The 17629-nt window shown below is 47.4% G+C and overlaps 2 protein-coding genes and 1 long non-coding RNA gene across 3 annotated transcripts in view; 1 reads left to right on the forward strand and 2 right to left on the reverse strand.

Moving 5' to 3' along the window:
• LOC310667140 (uncharacterized protein) lies at nucleotides 1–12672 on the reverse strand (the record flags this gene model as incomplete). The annotated part of the gene is made up of 9 exons (XM_083418866.1): nucleotides 1–1051; nucleotides 1154–1205; nucleotides 1521–1625; nucleotides 1859–1942; nucleotides 2043–2151; nucleotides 2275–2354; nucleotides 2523–2820; nucleotides 2935–3014; nucleotides 12607–12672. The coding sequence occupies 9 exons, from the start codon at nucleotides 12670–12672 to the stop codon at nucleotides 1026–1028; spliced, it is 900 nt and encodes a 299-aa protein (XP_083274992.1). The 3' UTR covers nucleotides 1–1025.
• The window catches only part of LOC310666938, a 45028-nt gene that overhangs the window by 4731 nt on the left and 22668 nt on the right, over nucleotides 1–17629 (reverse strand). The gene's annotated exons all lie outside the window — the stretch shown is intronic.
• LOC310667141 (pseudouridylate synthase 1 homolog) overlaps nucleotides 11954–17629 on the forward strand; it is a gene marked incomplete at its 3' end in the record, with an annotated part of 6434 nt that continues 758 nt past the window's right edge. The window contains exons 1-5 of the mRNA XM_083418867.1: nucleotides 11954–12148; nucleotides 12902–13141; nucleotides 13893–14030; nucleotides 14406–14508; nucleotides 16520–16587. Coding sequence (XP_083274993.1) covers nucleotides 13100–13141; nucleotides 13893–14030; nucleotides 14406–14508; nucleotides 16520–16587 — 351 coding nt within the window. The 5' untranslated portion in view covers nucleotides 11954–12148; nucleotides 12902–13099. The remainder of the gene's footprint in view (nucleotides 12149–12901; nucleotides 13142–13892; nucleotides 14031–14405; nucleotides 14509–16519; nucleotides 16588–17629) is intronic.

A 17629-nucleotide genomic window follows, 5' to 3' on the forward strand; every position in this document is an offset into this window, starting at 1 on the left:
GTCTTGCTCTGCATTGACGTTGGAGATGCCCAGCTTGGCTGCATCTATAGCATCTCCTCACCGCCATGGCCAAGTCCCAAACTTGGCGTTGCGCCATTGGCAGATCCTGCTGCTGGCCCCCTCGGCTGTAACTCCTCCGCTCTTGGAGTTCAGCCTGTCTATCTGACCTTCTTTCTGCTTCTTCGGTCAATCTTCCAACCACATACTCAAGGGTCAGATCTTGGGGACGCATACTCTCCATGCTGTTAATCACAGGCAACCAGCTTTCAGGCAAACTTGAAAGGATAATGTAGGTTTGGTCAGTTTCATCATAACGCTTACCTCTCTGTTGTAGTTGAAGAAACAGAGATTTCAGCGTTTGAAGATGAGTTGCCAAACTCTCACCTTCTTTGATAACAGTCCTGAACAGCCTTCTGGTCAGAGAAATTATAGTTCCAGCAGTTTCTCTGACATGCATTGCCCTTAATAAATTCCAGCACTCAAACGCTGTGCTGACATTTGCTACATGCAATAACTGAGAGTTGCTCAAACACAGCATAATTTGGGCACGAGCCCTTTCATCCAGCCGTCTTTTCTCAGGAGAGTCCCGTCTCAAAACCTCAGTTTCAACACAGTCCCATAGTTCCATCTCTCCTTAACAACTGCTGCATTTTTATTGACCAACTCAGCCAGTTGCTTTCTGAGAGAAGTTCAAAAGGGATGCCTCCCCCAATATTTACAACTTGGGAAGACTGGAAATCTGCCATCTCTGCTGGTGCTTGCTGAGCCCCTTCTGTGGGGTCTCCAGCAATCTCTCCTGACTCTCTCTTTAGAGTCCGACTGGACAGTCCTGGCTGGCACTCACCGGCTTCTAGCTGCTGCCTCTGTTGACCCTCAGGTCCCGCCTGGCTCTGCAACTGGTGTAGCCGCTCTGTGAGTCACCTACTGTGGTCCGCTAGCAGTTCAAACTGTTCCAGTAGCCGACGCTGAGTGCTTTCCTCATCCTCAGACCCTAGCCGCTCCAGCGTCGCTGCAGACAGTTACGGCTATATGTCCTCAATGATGATGTCATCTGGAGGGAAGAGAATGAGAAGAGAATGAAAATGCAAATGAAAATGAGATTTCCCCACAGGCCTTTAGTCAAAGGCCGCTGTCTCCAAGGTGTGGGGCTTACCTTCTTTTGGCTTCCGGCGGAAGCATGCCAGTTCCGGCCGAATGACAGTCATCTGCAGAGGAAAGAAAAATCAGGGTCAGATGGGAGCAAGAGAGCACAGAAGCAGCGCCAAGTCAGGAAGGACAAGTCTCCCTCTGTCTTGGGCCCAACCCCTTGTTCCAGAGGACCTCCCTGGGCCCTGCAGCCCCCTGGGCAGAGGTGGAAGGGCAGCAGCAGGAAAGGGGGCAGGAAAAGCCAGTGGCCTCATCCTGGCCCCCAGGGACACACCCTGCAAATTCTGCGCTAAAGATCACTTGGGGATGTGATCTTGGGGAGGGGGGGGATGGAAGTAACCAAAGAAATGAATAGAAGAAGGCAAGGTACTTACTCTGAGTTTGGGATACTTCCGGGCAATGGCCAGCAGCAAGGAGATGCTGCTGGCCGCAAGTTGTTGCGCCTCCCCACTTTCGCCCAGGGCGTATCCTCTGAGGTCCTGCAGGAGGAAAGAGCATTTCAGAGTCAGGGGCCAGTCTGGGCCAAAGCGGCCCCCACTGCCCCCACCACGGAGTCCCTGGCACTTCTGGACCATGAGGGGATGCCAGCTTTGGTCTTGGACCAAATTGGGGGCCAAATAGGCTCTGTGCCCCAGAAATGGGGCAGTCCGTTGGGTAAGGGAGGGGAGGGGAAAAACCCTAAAACCACCCCTGATGCCATAGGGACACTTACACTGAGCAGCTGGAGGAGGGTGCCAGGGTTGGGTGACTCCATAAGAAGACTGCCCAGCAGAAGGCGGAAGTGCCTCTTCAGTTCCTGTGGGAAAAGAGAGAAGAGAGTTTGAATGCTGGTTGGATTCTGCAAGGGTGTGGCGAAGAGGAAGAAAGAGAATGTGAAGTCAAAACAAAGGACATACTTCTCTCTTCTCCTCCTCCTCCTCCTTCTTGGCCCCACTCAATACAGCCTCCAACATCCTGTGCAGGATGGCACTGATCATGTCAGAGGTGAATTTCGGCCTCATCGTGCTGCAGAAATGAAAGGGAGAGGGTTAGAGTCTCCCTTGCCCCTTTCTCCCTCCCGCCTGCTCTTTCCCCCTGGAGTTCTGCCCCCCCACCCACAACCCCATCGATGCCAAAGACCCCACTCACCTTAGCTGGAGGAGGGCCTCCAAGGCAAGGGCCAGGGTCAGGGGCCGATCCCTGAAGTGCTCCAAGGGCCCCAAGATGTCCTGGAAGAGAACAGAGGAGGAAAATCAGCTCCCACCCCAAACACCAGGCTTGGCTTTGCAGGGGAATGGCAACCCCATGGCCTAAGCCGGCAGGGTCCTCCTCCCCACAGATGCACAGCCCCTTCCCCCCACCTCCCTGTGGGGGTCCCTCACCCCCCCATCACTCACCAGAATTTTTTGGGCTGTCTCCTCCTTGGAGCACGTCAGGGATTGGAGCCCCCTGAGCTCTGCTGCCTGGCAGCTCTCAATGACCCCCAGGATGTACCGCTGTTCGTCCTCCAGCAGCTGAAATGCAAAAGTCAGGCTGTCAGTTCCTTGTGAGGGGAGGACTTCTCCACATCTGAGAGTGCAGAGTGGGGGGCAAAGAGCCCGGGGGACAGCGGGGGGCAGGTCTGAGGGATCCAGTCCCTGCTCTTGTTTTCTCCAATACTCACCCCTCGGGCTGGTATTCTGAACCGCAGCAGAACTGCAAACAGAAGGACAGGGGAAGAGGTGAGTCCTCTTTTGCATCCTTGGACCAGTTGCCCCCCATGCCCATCCCTGCCCTCCTCTGTCCAAAAAAGGAGGGCCACTGGCTTACCTGGTGCCACGGGCTGCTCTGTGTCTGGCTGGGGGGCCACCCTGTGGCAGCGCCTGAAAAGGCGCCTTATGCACCTGATCCTAGAAGAGATGAGTGGAAAGAGTGACTCAGATGCTGACAGCCCCAATTCTTGGGGGTGTTTGGGGGTGAGTCTGGAGAATACAGTGAACCACTGCCGAATTGGCAGAACAGAAATGCGTATGTGGAGCCTAATTGATCCTTGCCGGCGCACTCTGACCAATTCCTTCCATCTCTCTGCAGTTCAGTGACCTGAAGGGGCATCATCAGAGCCTGAAAGAGGCAGCCCAAAGCATGAAGGGCTGGCAGAGAGAGAAAGGAGGTCCCAAGTGCTCTGGGTTCAAGAGCTACCACCATGTCAGGGCCCAGAGAGCCTGGCCTCATTCATGAAGTCAAGCAGTGTATAAATTTCATGAAGCATTGTTACCAGAATTTTTGGAAAGGGTGGCGGGGGGTTTCGCCCTCCAGCAGGCACCATACCCCACTCCGACTGTACCCCAGATCAACACCTTCACGCCTGCAAATGTCCCCACAAAAAACATCCTGACACAGTCCTTTCCTTTTTCTATTCCAAAGGCTGCCATAAATAAGGGTAGAACATTTGCCCTAATGAAGGCTGAGCCTTTCGCTCGCAAGGCGCTCAACCAATCAGCTCAGACTATCCAAATATCCAATAGCAACCAATGAGCGCCACGAAACAGTGCCCTCCAGCACAAAGCACTGACAACAACAGAACAGAGCACACAGGCACTGCAGCTGCCAACCAGCCGTGGCCTCTGCTCTACAAGTAGGAATTCCCACTGGGAAAAGGGGAAAGTCAGAACCAGCCATGAAAAGCATTCTTGGTCCATTGAAACTAGTCTTTCAAGTTTCAGTCTAGGCTCTTGAACTACCAACCCAGCTGTACGCTTGTGAAACATGGAGCACTTATAAACGCCATCTCCAACTCCTTGAAAGATTCCATCAATGGTGTCTCCGAAAAATGTGACACACCACTTGGGAAGGCAGGCGAACTAACACCAGTGTCCTGGAAGAAGCAAAGATCACCAGTGTTGAAGCAATGATTCTTCAACACCAACTTCGTTGGACTGGTCATGTGGTTCGGATGCCTGATGATTGTCTTCCAAAGCAACGACTCTATTCCAAACTTAAAAATGGAAGGCGTAATGCTGGTGGCCAACAAAAGAGGTTTAAAGAGTATCTCAAGGCCAATCTAAAAACATGTTGTATAAACAAAATATAATACAAAAAAGAATAAGAGAGGCTAAAATCAAGCATTTACAGGAAGAAATAGGCAAACAAGGAAAATTATTAGCGAAAACACCAAAAAACGAGATCGCTAACCAAACCATTAAAATATTACAAACACAGCTCTCAACACTCTTAAATGATGAAATAGAAATATAAAATGGATGAACAAAAATCATTTGAATTTGGAAACAGACCAGGTAAATTACTTGCATGGCAGATAAAGAAAAGACAGGGAAAGACAAATAAAGTAGTATATGAAGGAAAAGCAGTGGAGACGGAATAAATAAATGCTTTGTAAAATACTTCACCAATCTATATAAAAAAGGTGCAGAAACTCGACAACAAATTATAAAATATCTTCAAGGAAAACAAATCCCAAAAATAGGTGAAAACAAACGGAAGCAGCTAAACGCACCAGTAACAACAATGGAGATACAACAAGCAATTTCCAATCTTAAACTGGGGAAGGCTCCACGTGCAGATGGACTATCCGCGATACACTACCAAAGGTTAGAAGATGCTATAACAATGCCTTTTAAAAAATTAATGAACGAGATCATGCAAGAAGGAAAAATACCAAAGTCGTGGCAAGAAGCCAATATTGTATTAATTCACAAACAAATCACAGCTAGAGAATGAGTTAACAATTACAGACCCATATCATTATTAAATAATGATTATAAATTGTTCGCGGGGATATTAGCAAACAGGCTGAAATCGGTCCTAAAGGATGTAATAGACCAAGACCAAGTAGGATTCCTCCCAAATAGGCATATAAAAGCAAATATGGCAATAGTAATTGATCTAATTGAATATTTGGAAATGAGACCCAACAAAAAAGCGGCGTTTATGCTAACAGATGCCGAGAAGGCTTTCGATAACCTATCAAGATCGTTCCTTCAGGAAGTAGCAGAAGCAGTAGGACTGGGTGAAAACTACTGCAGAGCAATAAACACAATATATGAAAACCAGCAGGGATGTTTAATAAGAAATGGTGAAAAGACGGATCCTTGAAATATAGAGAAAGGTACCAGGCAAGGATGCCCGCTTTCACCGTTCCTTTTTATACTAACTTTGGAAATCCTGATTTTAGAAATAAAGAAAGAAAAAGAGATAAAGGGAATTACATGAGGCTAGGATGTTTTCAAAATTAGAGCTTTTGCGTACAATATTATATTAGCACCTGAGGAGCCAGGAACCAGTCTAATGAAAGCATTGAGGATAATGAATGAGTTCGGGAAAGTAGCAGGCTTCAAGATAAATATGTCAAAAACAAAACGTATGGTAAAAAACATACAGGAATTAGAAAAGAGCGAACTACAGGAGAAATTGGGTTTGGAAATTGTTACAAAAGCAAAATATTTTGGTATAGAATTGACGATGAAAAATATTAATCTATTTGGAAACAATTATGAAAAAGCCTGGAAGGAAATTAGAAGAGATCTAGAAACCTGGAGTAGATTAAAGCTGACATTAATGGGGAGAATATCTATAATTAAGATGAATGTTTTACCCAAAATGATATATTTGTTCCAAACAATACTAATAATAATGAAAGAAAATTGTTCTGATGAGTGGAGAAAAGATCTAACAAAATTCATATGGCAAACCAAAAAAACCACGCATAAGGTATAAACTATTAACAGATAAAAGGGAGAGAGGAGGACTGGCATTACGAAATCTAAAATTATATTATGAAGCAGAATGTCTGGTGTGGCTAAAAGAATGGATTACATTGGAAAACACTAGTATTTTAATTCTAGAAAGTTTTGACAATAGGTATGGATGGCACGCCTACCTAGCATACGAGAAGGTTAAGGTACATAATGGCTTCAAAAATCATATACTCAGAAATTCATTTTTTAAAGTTTGGAATAAACTTTAAAGTTTTGGAATAAAGAGCTATTAGAGCCACAAATCCCTTTATGGATCTCTCCATTAGAAGCCCATGCAGTTAAAAAACACAATATGAATCCGAACTGGGCAACATATAGACAAATACTGGAAGAAGACCAAGGAAAGTTAAAATTTAAAACATATGAAGAATTAAAACAATATGGGATGGATAATTGGCAATATATACAATTAAAAAGTGTCTTTAAGGCAGATCAAAGAAAAGGTTTTGCCAAAGAACAATCGCTATTTAGCACCCTTATATTTTGAAACAATAGGAATTTATTATCAAAAATTTACACTATTATTGGACTATGATTTGATGAAGAGGTAAAAGAAACAATGGTCAAATGGGCACAAGATATCGGCCATACTATATATTTAGAATAATGGTAGAAACTCTGTCGTGAGGATATTCGCTTTGCCCACCAACCTGAACAGATAAGCTTTGGGATTTTTTTATCAAGGGTTTGTTTAGCATTTTCTTAAGTTCCTCATGTATTATTCCCCAAAACTTCTTTATTTCCTTGCAGCCCCACCACATATGAATTATCATTCCACGTTCTTTGTTACATTTCCAACAAAGGTTGGATTTGAATTTATAAATTTTGGTGAGTTTAACTGATGTTAAATACCACCTGTAACATATTTTTACCAAATTTTCCTTTATCGTATAGCAGGTGGTAAAGCGAATATCCTCGCGACAGAGTTTCTCCCATTGTTCTAAATATATAGTATGGCCGATATCTTGTGCCCATTTGCACATTGTTTTTTTTACCTCTTCATCCATAGCGATTGTTCTTTGGCAAAACCTTTTCTTTGATCTGCCTTAAAACACTCTTTTCTGCTCAGAAGGAAGATGGCGACCAGAAGAGGCACTTGGGACATGGCTAGGGGCAGCCATCATTCCTGAAGCATGAGACCACAGCAACCCTTCTGCTGGGGTGATCATCACTGCCCTCCTGGTCTCCGAGTGCCAGACAGGTAGCCATCTCAAGAACAAGAGTGGATCTGAAGGAGGTGAGGACAGGTGACCCCACCTAGCCCCGAAGTCACACACCCCCCCCCCCCGCAACCAGGCCTCAAACTGTCCAAAATTCCTTTTCTCTCTTCTAAAAAATCCACAGCTAAAGTTTTCCTCTGTTTTCTCACAAGATGCTGTTGAAAGGCAAAATGTTACTCTTTTATCAGTACGAGAGAGCTTCAAAAAGCTAATGAATAGACTCTGTCAAGCAAGCCTGAGAACTGAGTCTTATCTCACTCTAGTTGCAACATCCTCTAATACGCTGAACCGCAAGGCTCCTCGACCCCCCCCCAATGGCTTCTCATCCCCCTTTCCTGGGAAGAGTCCAAAAGAGTCCCAAGACAGGAGCTTTCTGTTCATGCTCAGAGGCAGGGCTCTTGAGGAGGAGGAGAAGGGGAGGGAACTGGAAGGGGAATATATATCTGTGCAAATGGCGGTGAACTCGTGCTTGTTTTGTGACTATATCACACTTGCTCCTTCTACCAGCCGGATGGCAGAATAAAGCTTTTTCTCTGAAACTATTCCTTGAGTGTCTGTTGAGTCCCATTTCCCGGGCGCAAAGCTCTTCTCACCCAAGGCTAAAAAGGCTACAGATCCAACCTACATGGTTGGGGGACTTGGCCAGGACAATAGGGGGTACTCAGCTTGGCTGGGAAACAGGAACATGTATATATATTTATTTGTTTTATTGAATGGGTGTAAGGTGGAGGTCAAGGGAGGGACAGGGACAAACCTGATACTCAGGTGTCCGCTAGAAAAACCTCCCAGTTTGTGACACGCCCCCCCCCCGGAGATGAAGAGAAAGGGATGCTACTTACAGTCTGCCCATGTCGTCCACACAAACACTAACTAAACCCTAACTGTCTAAAAATAAAAATATATACAATGCACAGGTGTGCACAAAAACAAAAAAATAAAAAAATAAAAATATTAAAACAAAGAACATAAAATAAATAAAAGTGTTAAAATAAAAGAATAAAAGAAAATCAAAATAGATCAAATCAAATAAATCAAATCAAAGTAATAAATGAAATCAAAATCAAAATAAGAAAACGAAAAAAAAAACAAATCACTAAATCTCCACTCTCGCCAACTGCCACCACCAACTGCCACTACCACCTCTCTCCTCTACGTTCTCCTCACTAACCCACAATGGCCGCCTGCAAGTCAGTGGCTTTTAAAGGAGAAGCAAGAGATGTCACAAAGGAGGGCGGGTCCTTGTCACCGTGGCAACCCCCCCACCAGGACCTGGCCCCACCTGGCCCTTCCTGAGTGGTGATGCTCCTCTGTCAGAACTCGGAGGCACCTGCTGTTCCGCCTGCAGAATGCTCTGATCCCAAACTCTCTAGCCCTACGACTGGCTCTGCCACGATAAATCCATTTGTTTCTAAGGTGCTTGGTGGCTCTCTTTTTCTACGTTTGCTGCGGGGGCTTGAGAATATCACTACCCGTCTGCACTCTGTGGATTAAGCAGGGCATGGATTTGCAAGCATTTGTAACTTCTGCCACATAATTTTCAGGTGGAACTCAAATCGGGAGAGAAAAGGGTAAATGCAGCCTGCTATTTCCATGTGGGGGGCACATTTCGTGGTGCATGCAAGATTAATGGTGGGCCATAACATTAAAGGCAGGCGTGTTGGGGACCTGTCCGGCCTAAGTGGGGAAAGGAACCATCAAATTCGCTCATAAAACCTCTCTGGCATGGGAGCACATGAATTCCAGAGCCATGGGCACATCAATGCTTCACAGTCTGCTGTTTTTCTGCGGAATTCACATTTGGAAATATGCCCAGTCGACTGCAAAGAGCACATACCTGCTTCTTTCCAAAGGAGTGCTAAAATCAATTAACAAGTCCTCAAAGAGGCAGACCTGTTCCAGTCCCCACCTCAGATAGTCTCAAAGGGCGAGGAAGCCAGTGCAAATTTATCTGCAATTTCAGCAGAAGTTGTGTCTCAAGAGTGCAGCAGCTAACTTTTGGCTGACCAAAATTCTGGCACCTTGGCTGAGTGTCCTGGAGCATGCACAGAAATCCTTGACCTCCAAGGGGGATGTAGCATTTCAAAGACTGCAGGGCAAATGTGCCCCTGAGCGTATGCAGAATCCTTTTCCTCTGGTGAGGTGTGGGGAACCTTTAGCCACCCCAGCTCTTGCTAGACTGCAACTCCTGTCAACTCCAGCAAGCAGGAGTTCAGCAACATCTGGAGGGCCAGAGGTTCCCCACACCTGAGCTAGAGACTGTGCAGGTATCTGTGGATTCTGGAGTCCCAGAATTCGCCTTAGGTATTTCCCACCCCCCATGGATGTTAGTGACTTCACCTGCCTGATGCTGCATAGGAGGTGACCTAGGATGAGATGGCTGGCAGGTACTCATGCTATGGCTTGGCTGACTTGCTTGCACAGTAAATGGGAGACGAGTACTCAGTGTGTAATCTGATCACAGTGAAGAATGGTCACAAATTCCCCAAATCTCTTGCTAAGCAGCAAAACTCTGTATTGCTGCGTCTGCCTGCTGGCGTTCACAGCAGAAAGCCATTCGTACTTCTGCCTCTGTTCTGGTCTCTGAATGGAAGCATGGTTCGTATCCCACTACTGACACCAGTGTCTGTTGACCCTCAGCTGTGGATTCCAGAGTTTTGCAGGAATGGGTAACTTAGCAGCATTTTAAGCAGCTCTTGTAAAGTTGGAAAGGACCACAAGGGTCATCTAGTCCAACCCTCTGAAGTGCAAGAATCCTTTTGCCCAACATGGCACAGCTTCCACCCTGGGATTAAGAGTCTCATGCTCTACAAACTGAGGCATATGTTCTGGTATAAAATAAAAATAAATTCAGCTGCTCTTAAGAAAGACCCTCAGCTGTGGATTGTTGGTTGACACTGCAGGGGTGTGTGTGTGAGAGTACAGATCCTCCAAGCGTCATTCTGGTTTCTGATTTGATCCCGGAAAGTCCCACTTTTCCTTAGGATGCCCCTATTTTCATTGGAGAAATGTTGGAGGGTGTGGTATGATGTCCCTGTTTTCATCAGAGAAACGTTGTGAGGGCATGGAGTTGTGCGATCCTGGAGCCAAGAAGATCAATTAACTATGCAACCTTTAGATGGCAGCTGAAGGCAGCCCTGTATAGGGAAGTGCGTAATGTTTTCTTATGTTTTTATGTATGTTGGAAGCCGCTCAGAGTGGCTCCGGCAGCCTTAGTCAGATGGGTGGGGTATAAATAAAATAATAATTATTATTATCATTATATTATATCATTAATATTATAATATTTTTATCATCCAATATTGTTGTTGTTTAGTCGTTTAGGACTCTTTGTGACCCCATGGACCAGAACACGCCAGGCACTCCTGTCTTCCACTGCCTCCCGCAGTTTGGTCAGACTCACGTTTGTAGCTTCGAGAACACTGTCCAACCATCTTGTCCTCTGTCGTCCCCTTCTCCTTGTGCCCTCCATCTTTCCCAGCATCAGGGTCTTTTCCAGGGAGTCTTCTCTTCTCATGAGGTGGCCAAAGTATTGGAGCCTCAGCTTCACGATCTGTGCTTCCAATGAGCACTCAGGGCTGATTTCCTTAAGAATGGAGAGATTTGATCTTCTTGCAGTCCATGGGACTCTCAAGAGTCTCCTCCAGCACCATAATTCAAAAGCATCAATTCTTCGTCGATCAGTCTTCTTGATGGTCCAGCTCTCACTTCCATACATCACTACTGGGAAAACCATGGCTTTAAATAAATGACCTTTGTTGGTAAGGTGATGTCTCTGCTTTTTAAGATGCTGTCTAGGTTTGCCATCACCTTTCTCCCAAGGAGCAGGTGTCTTTTAATTCCGTGACTGCTGTCACCATCTGCAGTGATCCATCCAATATTATTATTGTTCTAAGAATTTTAAGGTCTTACATATATAAAATAAATGTTCATAAATGTACCAAGCACCCCCTCATATCTATATACCACATGTCTGAAGCCCACAGAAAAAGTCCTGAAAGCATTTTGTCCCTTCCAAATTTACCTCAAATATTGTCTCCTCATTGTCTTTTTGCTCTCAAATCCTGTCTTAAGGGCACATTTAAAATTTCCGAAATTAAGTAGTTATCATCACAAAAGAATAGCCAGGCTCTCCAGGTAAATCCATGCAGGGGTTTCCTGCTGGCCCCTTCTCTGATGTATGAGGTATTGGGGGTGGTCTTGGGTTACACCCCTTCTGTGATGTATGTATGGGGCTGGTCTTGAGCTCCAGGGCGGGGAATTTCAAAAGTTTCTTCGTATAGGAGTTTGCCCACCATTGTTCTGGATCCCTCTCCCCCTTTGTGTGTGGGGTGGAGCACCCTGTTGCAACAGTTCAATCAAGATCAGGCTTACGAGCTGCTTTGCTTCTCACCATTCTCTGCTTGGCCTCTGTTATTTCCTCCTCCCGATAGAGAACCTACCAAAGGACTCTAGATGAGCTCTTGGGGACCCCAGAAGCGAAAAGGAGTTGCTCTTTTCCTTATAACAAGATCATGGGATAGGACGTCCCTATTTTGCGTGGGAGAAACGCTGGAGGGTATCTGAGCGCGCACAACATTTGCCAAGGCTGCTGGACGGGTCCCGCTCCCCCGCAGCCCCAGCCGCTTCGCCCGGGAGCGCGCATTCCCCCGCCCGCCCCGCGGCGCGCTCGTCCTCCCCGCCGGCTCCGGGCTCCTCCCCTTCGCGAAGCCGGCGCGCTGCTGCGCTCGGCCCCGTTCCGCCCCTCCGCGGCTGCCGTAGTCGGCCGCCGCCGCCGCCGCCGCTCTCCCTTCCCTTCCCTTCGCTCCCACGTGGTTGCCGGGCAGGAGCAGCTGCGGCGGCGGCGGCGGAGTAAGTGGCCGGAGCGGCTCTTGGCGGAGGGCAGGCGCGGGGAGCGAGGGGATCCCTTGGTGGAGGAAGGAAGGAGAGGGAGAGGGACCCCGGTTGCGCCCCGCTCGTATGCCCTTCCTAGCCTGGCTGCGCTCGGGGCGTCTGGCCGCTCATTCCCTCGGGAGAACAGCCAGGGGCTGGCGGCTGAACGGCATGGCTAGCGTATGTATCGCCTCTTGATCTTCATCCGGGAAATCTTCCTTACAATATGACTTGGATCAGCTGGCGCTTCTTCAGAAAGGTGTTCACTTCAGGGCGCAGGAAACTGTCTTGATGCGGAGCTAACTCAGGACTTGCAGGGTTTGAGAGAGGGGACCTGGAGATGCCACCGGGGGGCGTTCGGCATCATCGCCATCCTAGTTCTTACTATTAATTAAATTTCTATACCGCCCTTCATCCGAAGATCACTGGGCGGTTTAGGAAGACAAAGATTCATACGGTAATAACAAACCCAATCCATACAGAAAAAGAGATTCAGTGCAGATAAAAAGATAAGATGCATGCCTTTTCCTATGCAACGTGGTGTTTCTGTTGGTTTATATTCCGTTCTTTTTTAAAAAGTGTAGTTTTACCTCTTTGTCCCCTGAATTGCAGGGATTCTTCTGTTGTTGATGCGTTACCTGATCTTCAGAGATGTGCATTGTGAGCTGCGACGAAGTTGCTCGTTTTAGCTTGGCGTATGGCATTGCGTTGAATGATGATGTCTGTATACGTATCTATATGTGAAGCAGAATTAAAATGCCTCCAAAACCCCCAGTAGCTCCTTTTGGACTTACTTGCTTGATTGCCTTAAGAAAATTGTCTTATGTCAGTTGATTTTGAGTGATCGATTCAATATCTGTGCAAAGAAGGTTTCTGTGGCTGACGTGCCCTTTAAATGAAGTACTTCATTAGCTTTCGGATGATCTCTTCTAGTGCTTTGCAATGGCCGAGGAGTTGAGAACCGTGGCCGGCAACCAAGCCAAGAGGCTGAAGAGCAGCTGCAGCAACATAGAGGAGGCAGCGGAAGAAGCTTGAAAGCAGGAGGAAAACGGGCATGAACCGAAACGGATCAAGACCAGTGGGGAAGAGGTGGAGGACGGGGTGAAGAGGTTCCCCAAAAGGAAGGTTGTGATGCTGATGGCATATTCAGGGAAAGGCTATCATGGGATGCAGGTGAGTGGTTCAGGTACCTATGCTTGGGGAGTGTTTGTGGAGTTACCAGGCTAGTTTGTCATTGGCCTTTGTTTAGGCATGTAGGTATAAGATGAGGATGGGGATTGGTGGTCTTGCTGCTGCTGCTCTGTTTTGTCCACCTATTTATTTATTTAAAGCGGTGGGGAACCACTGGCCCTCCATATCTTTGAGGCTGGTGGGAATTCTAGTCCAATGACATTTGGAGGGCCAAAGGCCCCATGCCCTGTGATTCACACAGGTGAATACCACTGCTTCCCCCTGTGCTATAGGGAGCCTTCACTGCCTTTGTGACAGTAGAATTTGAACACAAGGCTGCAGAGCGGAAGAAAAGCAGGGCGACTCCCATCTTGCCTCCCTTGAGAGACCAAGTGCCTTTGGGTCCCCTCTTAGCCACCACTTTTAAGACTTGGTGTCTGAGTTTGCTTTCCTCCCTTCTTCCTCTCATTTCCTCCTCTCATTCCTTCCTTCTTCCTCTCATTTCTTCCTCTATTTTCCCCGCAAGTGCCATGTCTTCTAGATTGCAAATCTGAGGGCAGGGACTCGCCCACTACTGATGTTTGCAAGTTCTTCCTTTTAGCTAAAGGGCAGGCTAAAGAAACCAGACCAGTTACCACGTTAACACTTGTGCCTGGTCTGACTTCCTGATCCTTAGCTCATCCTTTGTAGCAGCCAGGCAGCTCCAGCTCTGGCAAGTGAGATGCATTCAATCGTTTCTTCTTTTTCATTCCAGCGCAATGTGGGGAATGCTCAGTTCAAGACGATTGAGGATGACTTGGTGACAGCCCTCATTCGATCAGGATGCATCCCAGAGAACCACGGTGAAGACATGAAGAAGATGTCTTTCCAGAGATGCGCCCGGACAGACAAGGTGATGCGGTTTTGTGTGTGCGAATGGGAGTTTCAACAGCATGGAGTGTCGGTATTGTGGATTGCAGCCCTGGGGAGCTCCTGTCACACAGTGTAGAAAATACTGAGCTTGATGGGCCAGTGGTCTGACTCTGTATAAGGCAGCTTCTTATGTTTCTATATGTGGCACCCTAACACATATGTAATATACATGGTCCCCAGGTTATGGTTCGGCATAGAGACCCTTGCATTCTTCAACTCAGTTCCATTTTGTTTGCTTTCAGATTATGCTAACTTCCTGAATCGATGATTAGGACCCTCAGCCCATCACTGTCTGATGGAGACTTTTCTGGTTCCCTCCCTGTTGATTTTAATCCCTACCTGTTGATCCACACAGGGTGTATCTGCAGCTGGGCAGATCGTGTCGCTGAAGGTCTGGTTGATAGACGATATCTTGGAAAAGATAAACCACCATCTTCCTCCTCATATACGAATTCTAGGTAAGGGAGTAAGTAACAGGAGCTTTTGGTTGTGGGCCTTGATCTCGGTGATCTCACCTTTCAGTCTTTCATAAGCAGAGCAATAGGGATGAGCCCTTCTCGCCAGCTTGTAAATGCATAGGCAAGGTGGGCCTTGGTGTTGAGGGTGCTTTGAGTTAAGCTCTGTGACATCAGAAGACCCCTCCTGTCCCCCAGGTGCAGGAGTAGCCAACCTGGAGCCCTGCAGATGTTGGACTCCAGTGTCTATCAGCCCCAGCCAACATAATCAGGGGTTAGGGATGATGGGAGTTCTCATCCAACCACTTGACTACCCGGCTCTTCTGGATAGACTCCAGAAGGGACCTACAATTAATTAGGAACGCCACGTTTCCTCATTGGTATCCACATGAGAACAGAGCATTTTAGAGCTCGTTAGATGACCAAAATCCTTGCCAGCTTTCTTAAGAAATGCCTTTACTGAGTTGCGTTTCCAAGTGATGCCCGCTGCAGTCTTGGATGGCCGCTATAACTAAGGTCCCATACACAGACAGACTTTGTATTTGTGGTCAACCACAGGTGAAAGACATCACTCATTATCTGTTAACCTGCCCCTTATATAGGTTTCTGAAACCTTGGTTCTCAAGGACAGCTCAGTCGGTAGAGCATGAGACTCTTAATGTCAGGGTCATGCGTTTGAGCCCTCTGCTGGGCGAATAGTTCCTGTGATACAGGGGGTTGTACTAGATGGTCCTCGTGATCTTTTCCAACTCTACAATTTTATGATTCTGTAAAAGCATGATAGCAGAAAGGGTTTGGTTTCTTTTGAGTGACAGTAATATCTTTGTAACGCACAAAGTAACCCCTTCAGGCCTCCCAATCTGGCCCTCGAGACTCTCCCCAGGGCACACCCCTCCCCAGTACTGCTTTGCACCCTCCTTGAGTGCTTTGCCAGGCTAGAATGAACCCTGGGAATACCTGACTTGCCTGGATGGGGGTTAGAGAGGGGTGTATATAAACTATCGCCAGGGGTAGGCAACCTAAGGCCCGGGAGACGGATGCAACCCAATTGCCTTCTCAATCCGGTCCGCGGACGGTCCGGGAATCAGTGTGTTTTTACATGAGTAGAATGCGTCTCTGGGTTATTATTGGGGCCTGCCTGGTGTTTTTACATGAGTAGAATGTGTGCTTTTATTTAAAATGCATCTATGGGTTATTTGGGGACGCAGGTGGCGCTGTGGGTTAAACCACAGAGCCTAGGACTTGCCAATCAGAAGGTTGGCGGTTCAAATCCCCATGACAGGCGGAGCTCCCGTTGCTCGGTCCCTGCTCCTGCCAGCCTAGCAGTTCAAAAGCACAGCAAAGTGCAAGGAGATAAATAGGTACCGCTCCGGCAGGAAGGTAAACGGTGTTTCCGTACGCTGCTCTGGTTTCCCAGAAGCGGCTTAGTCATGCTGGCCACATGACCCGGAAGCTGTACGCCCGCTCCCTCGGCCAATAAAGCGAGATGAGCACCGCAACCCCAGAGTCTGCCATGATTGGACCTAATGGTCAGGGGTCCCTTTACCTTTTATGGGTTATTTGTGGGGCATAGGAATTCATTCCCCCCCCCCACAAAATACAGTCTGGCCCACCACATGGTCTGAGGGACGGTGGACCGGCCCATGGGGAAAAAATGTTGCTGACCCCTGAACTATCCTACTGTAAAAAAGAAAATTTTGCAATCATTGCTTTACCCACGATTGCCCCTGGCATGTGGCGGCTTGTGCAGAAGGGAAGGCACCCCTCAGGCTCAAAGAGGTACCCCAGCCCTGGTTCACAAAACAGGAAATGAGAGGGCATACTATGCATTGAAAGCATATCTCCCTCACCCACCTGCTTTCTGGGAACTGTGGCTTACCCAGAGAGCTACAGTTCCAGCACCCTTAAGCAAACTACAGCTCTTGGGATTATTGGAGGAGAGTGGTGTGCACTAAACGCATGGCACCCATGGCAGGTTTTGCAATCTCCCCTAAAAAGCTTCCTCCTTCTGCAGTTCCACAGGTCGGTTTGGAGGTGCAGGCTGCCCTCTGCTGCTCAGTCCTAGCACTTCGGGGAAAGAAGGTAAGATTCTTGCAGTAGCAAAAGAAGCTCCATCTGCACCAGTCTCAAAAACGGCCTCCTTTTTCACTTGCTCCTTCAGCTTTTTCAGACAAACCATAGGATGTTTATACTGATCGGATTACATGCCGATTACATATGAAATCCGCCTTTCTACTAGCTGCCACAGTGAAGGTTACACAACCAATTAGAATAGGTGGCGATTTGCTTGGCCATATGGCTTTTGGGTTATCCAATTCCCCCCCCCCCCCCGTCTCTTAACTGCAATTCTTTGCTGTTTCCTATGCCCCTTCCAGCTAATCTCTGCCCTGCTTTCTTTTCTGCCTCGTTTCTTTTCTGTTGCTGCCGCCAATCATTTCTGGGTGCAACTTTCCTATCTGAGGGCAATTTACTTGGAAGAAAGTCTCTTTGCACTGCGTGGGGTATGCTTCTGTGTTGGAGTGCCTGAGACTAAGGAACACAGGCTGGAATATCCTTTATTATTCACTTGTAGGATCGCTGATCGTCGAAGCGCATTGTTAGCTGCATTCGGAAGTGAAGTTTAGCTGGAGTGCAGTAGCAGTCTAACGATGCCCTGAAACCACAGGCATTTTCCTTATTTTCAATAGGAAACAATGATAGAAGGAAGCGTCAGCAGATTTTATGCAATGCTTAAACACTGAACATGGGCTTTTTTAAAAAATGAGCAACATGACTCTAGATCTGAAAAACTAATAGGCAGAATTTTTGGCCCTGGTCTAATGATAGGTGAGAACAGTGAACAGACCCTCCATAGTTCTACGCTTCAGGGTTTCAGCAGGCAAAACAGATTTCGAAAATGTGTATTTTCAGCTGTGGTGCAGGTGTGCCTAAATTGACTGTGGGCATTTCCTCCCACTTCTGGTGAGCCAGGGTGGCTCAGCAACGCAACTGCTTGTCTCCGGTGGAGGGGAGCTCCTCTTTCTCCTTCACAGAGCCACCATGCCTCCAGGCAATGAGAGTCTAAGTCCAACCCTGGCAGGCATGTCCAAAGTCTGTTTCGGAGCCTAATCCGGCCCACCGGTCG

Source organism: Podarcis tiliguerta (assembly GCF_965153285.1).
Source record: "Podarcis tiliguerta genome assembly, chromosome: 16".
NCBI lineage: Eukaryota > Metazoa > Chordata > Lepidosauria > Squamata > Lacertidae > Podarcis > Podarcis tiliguerta.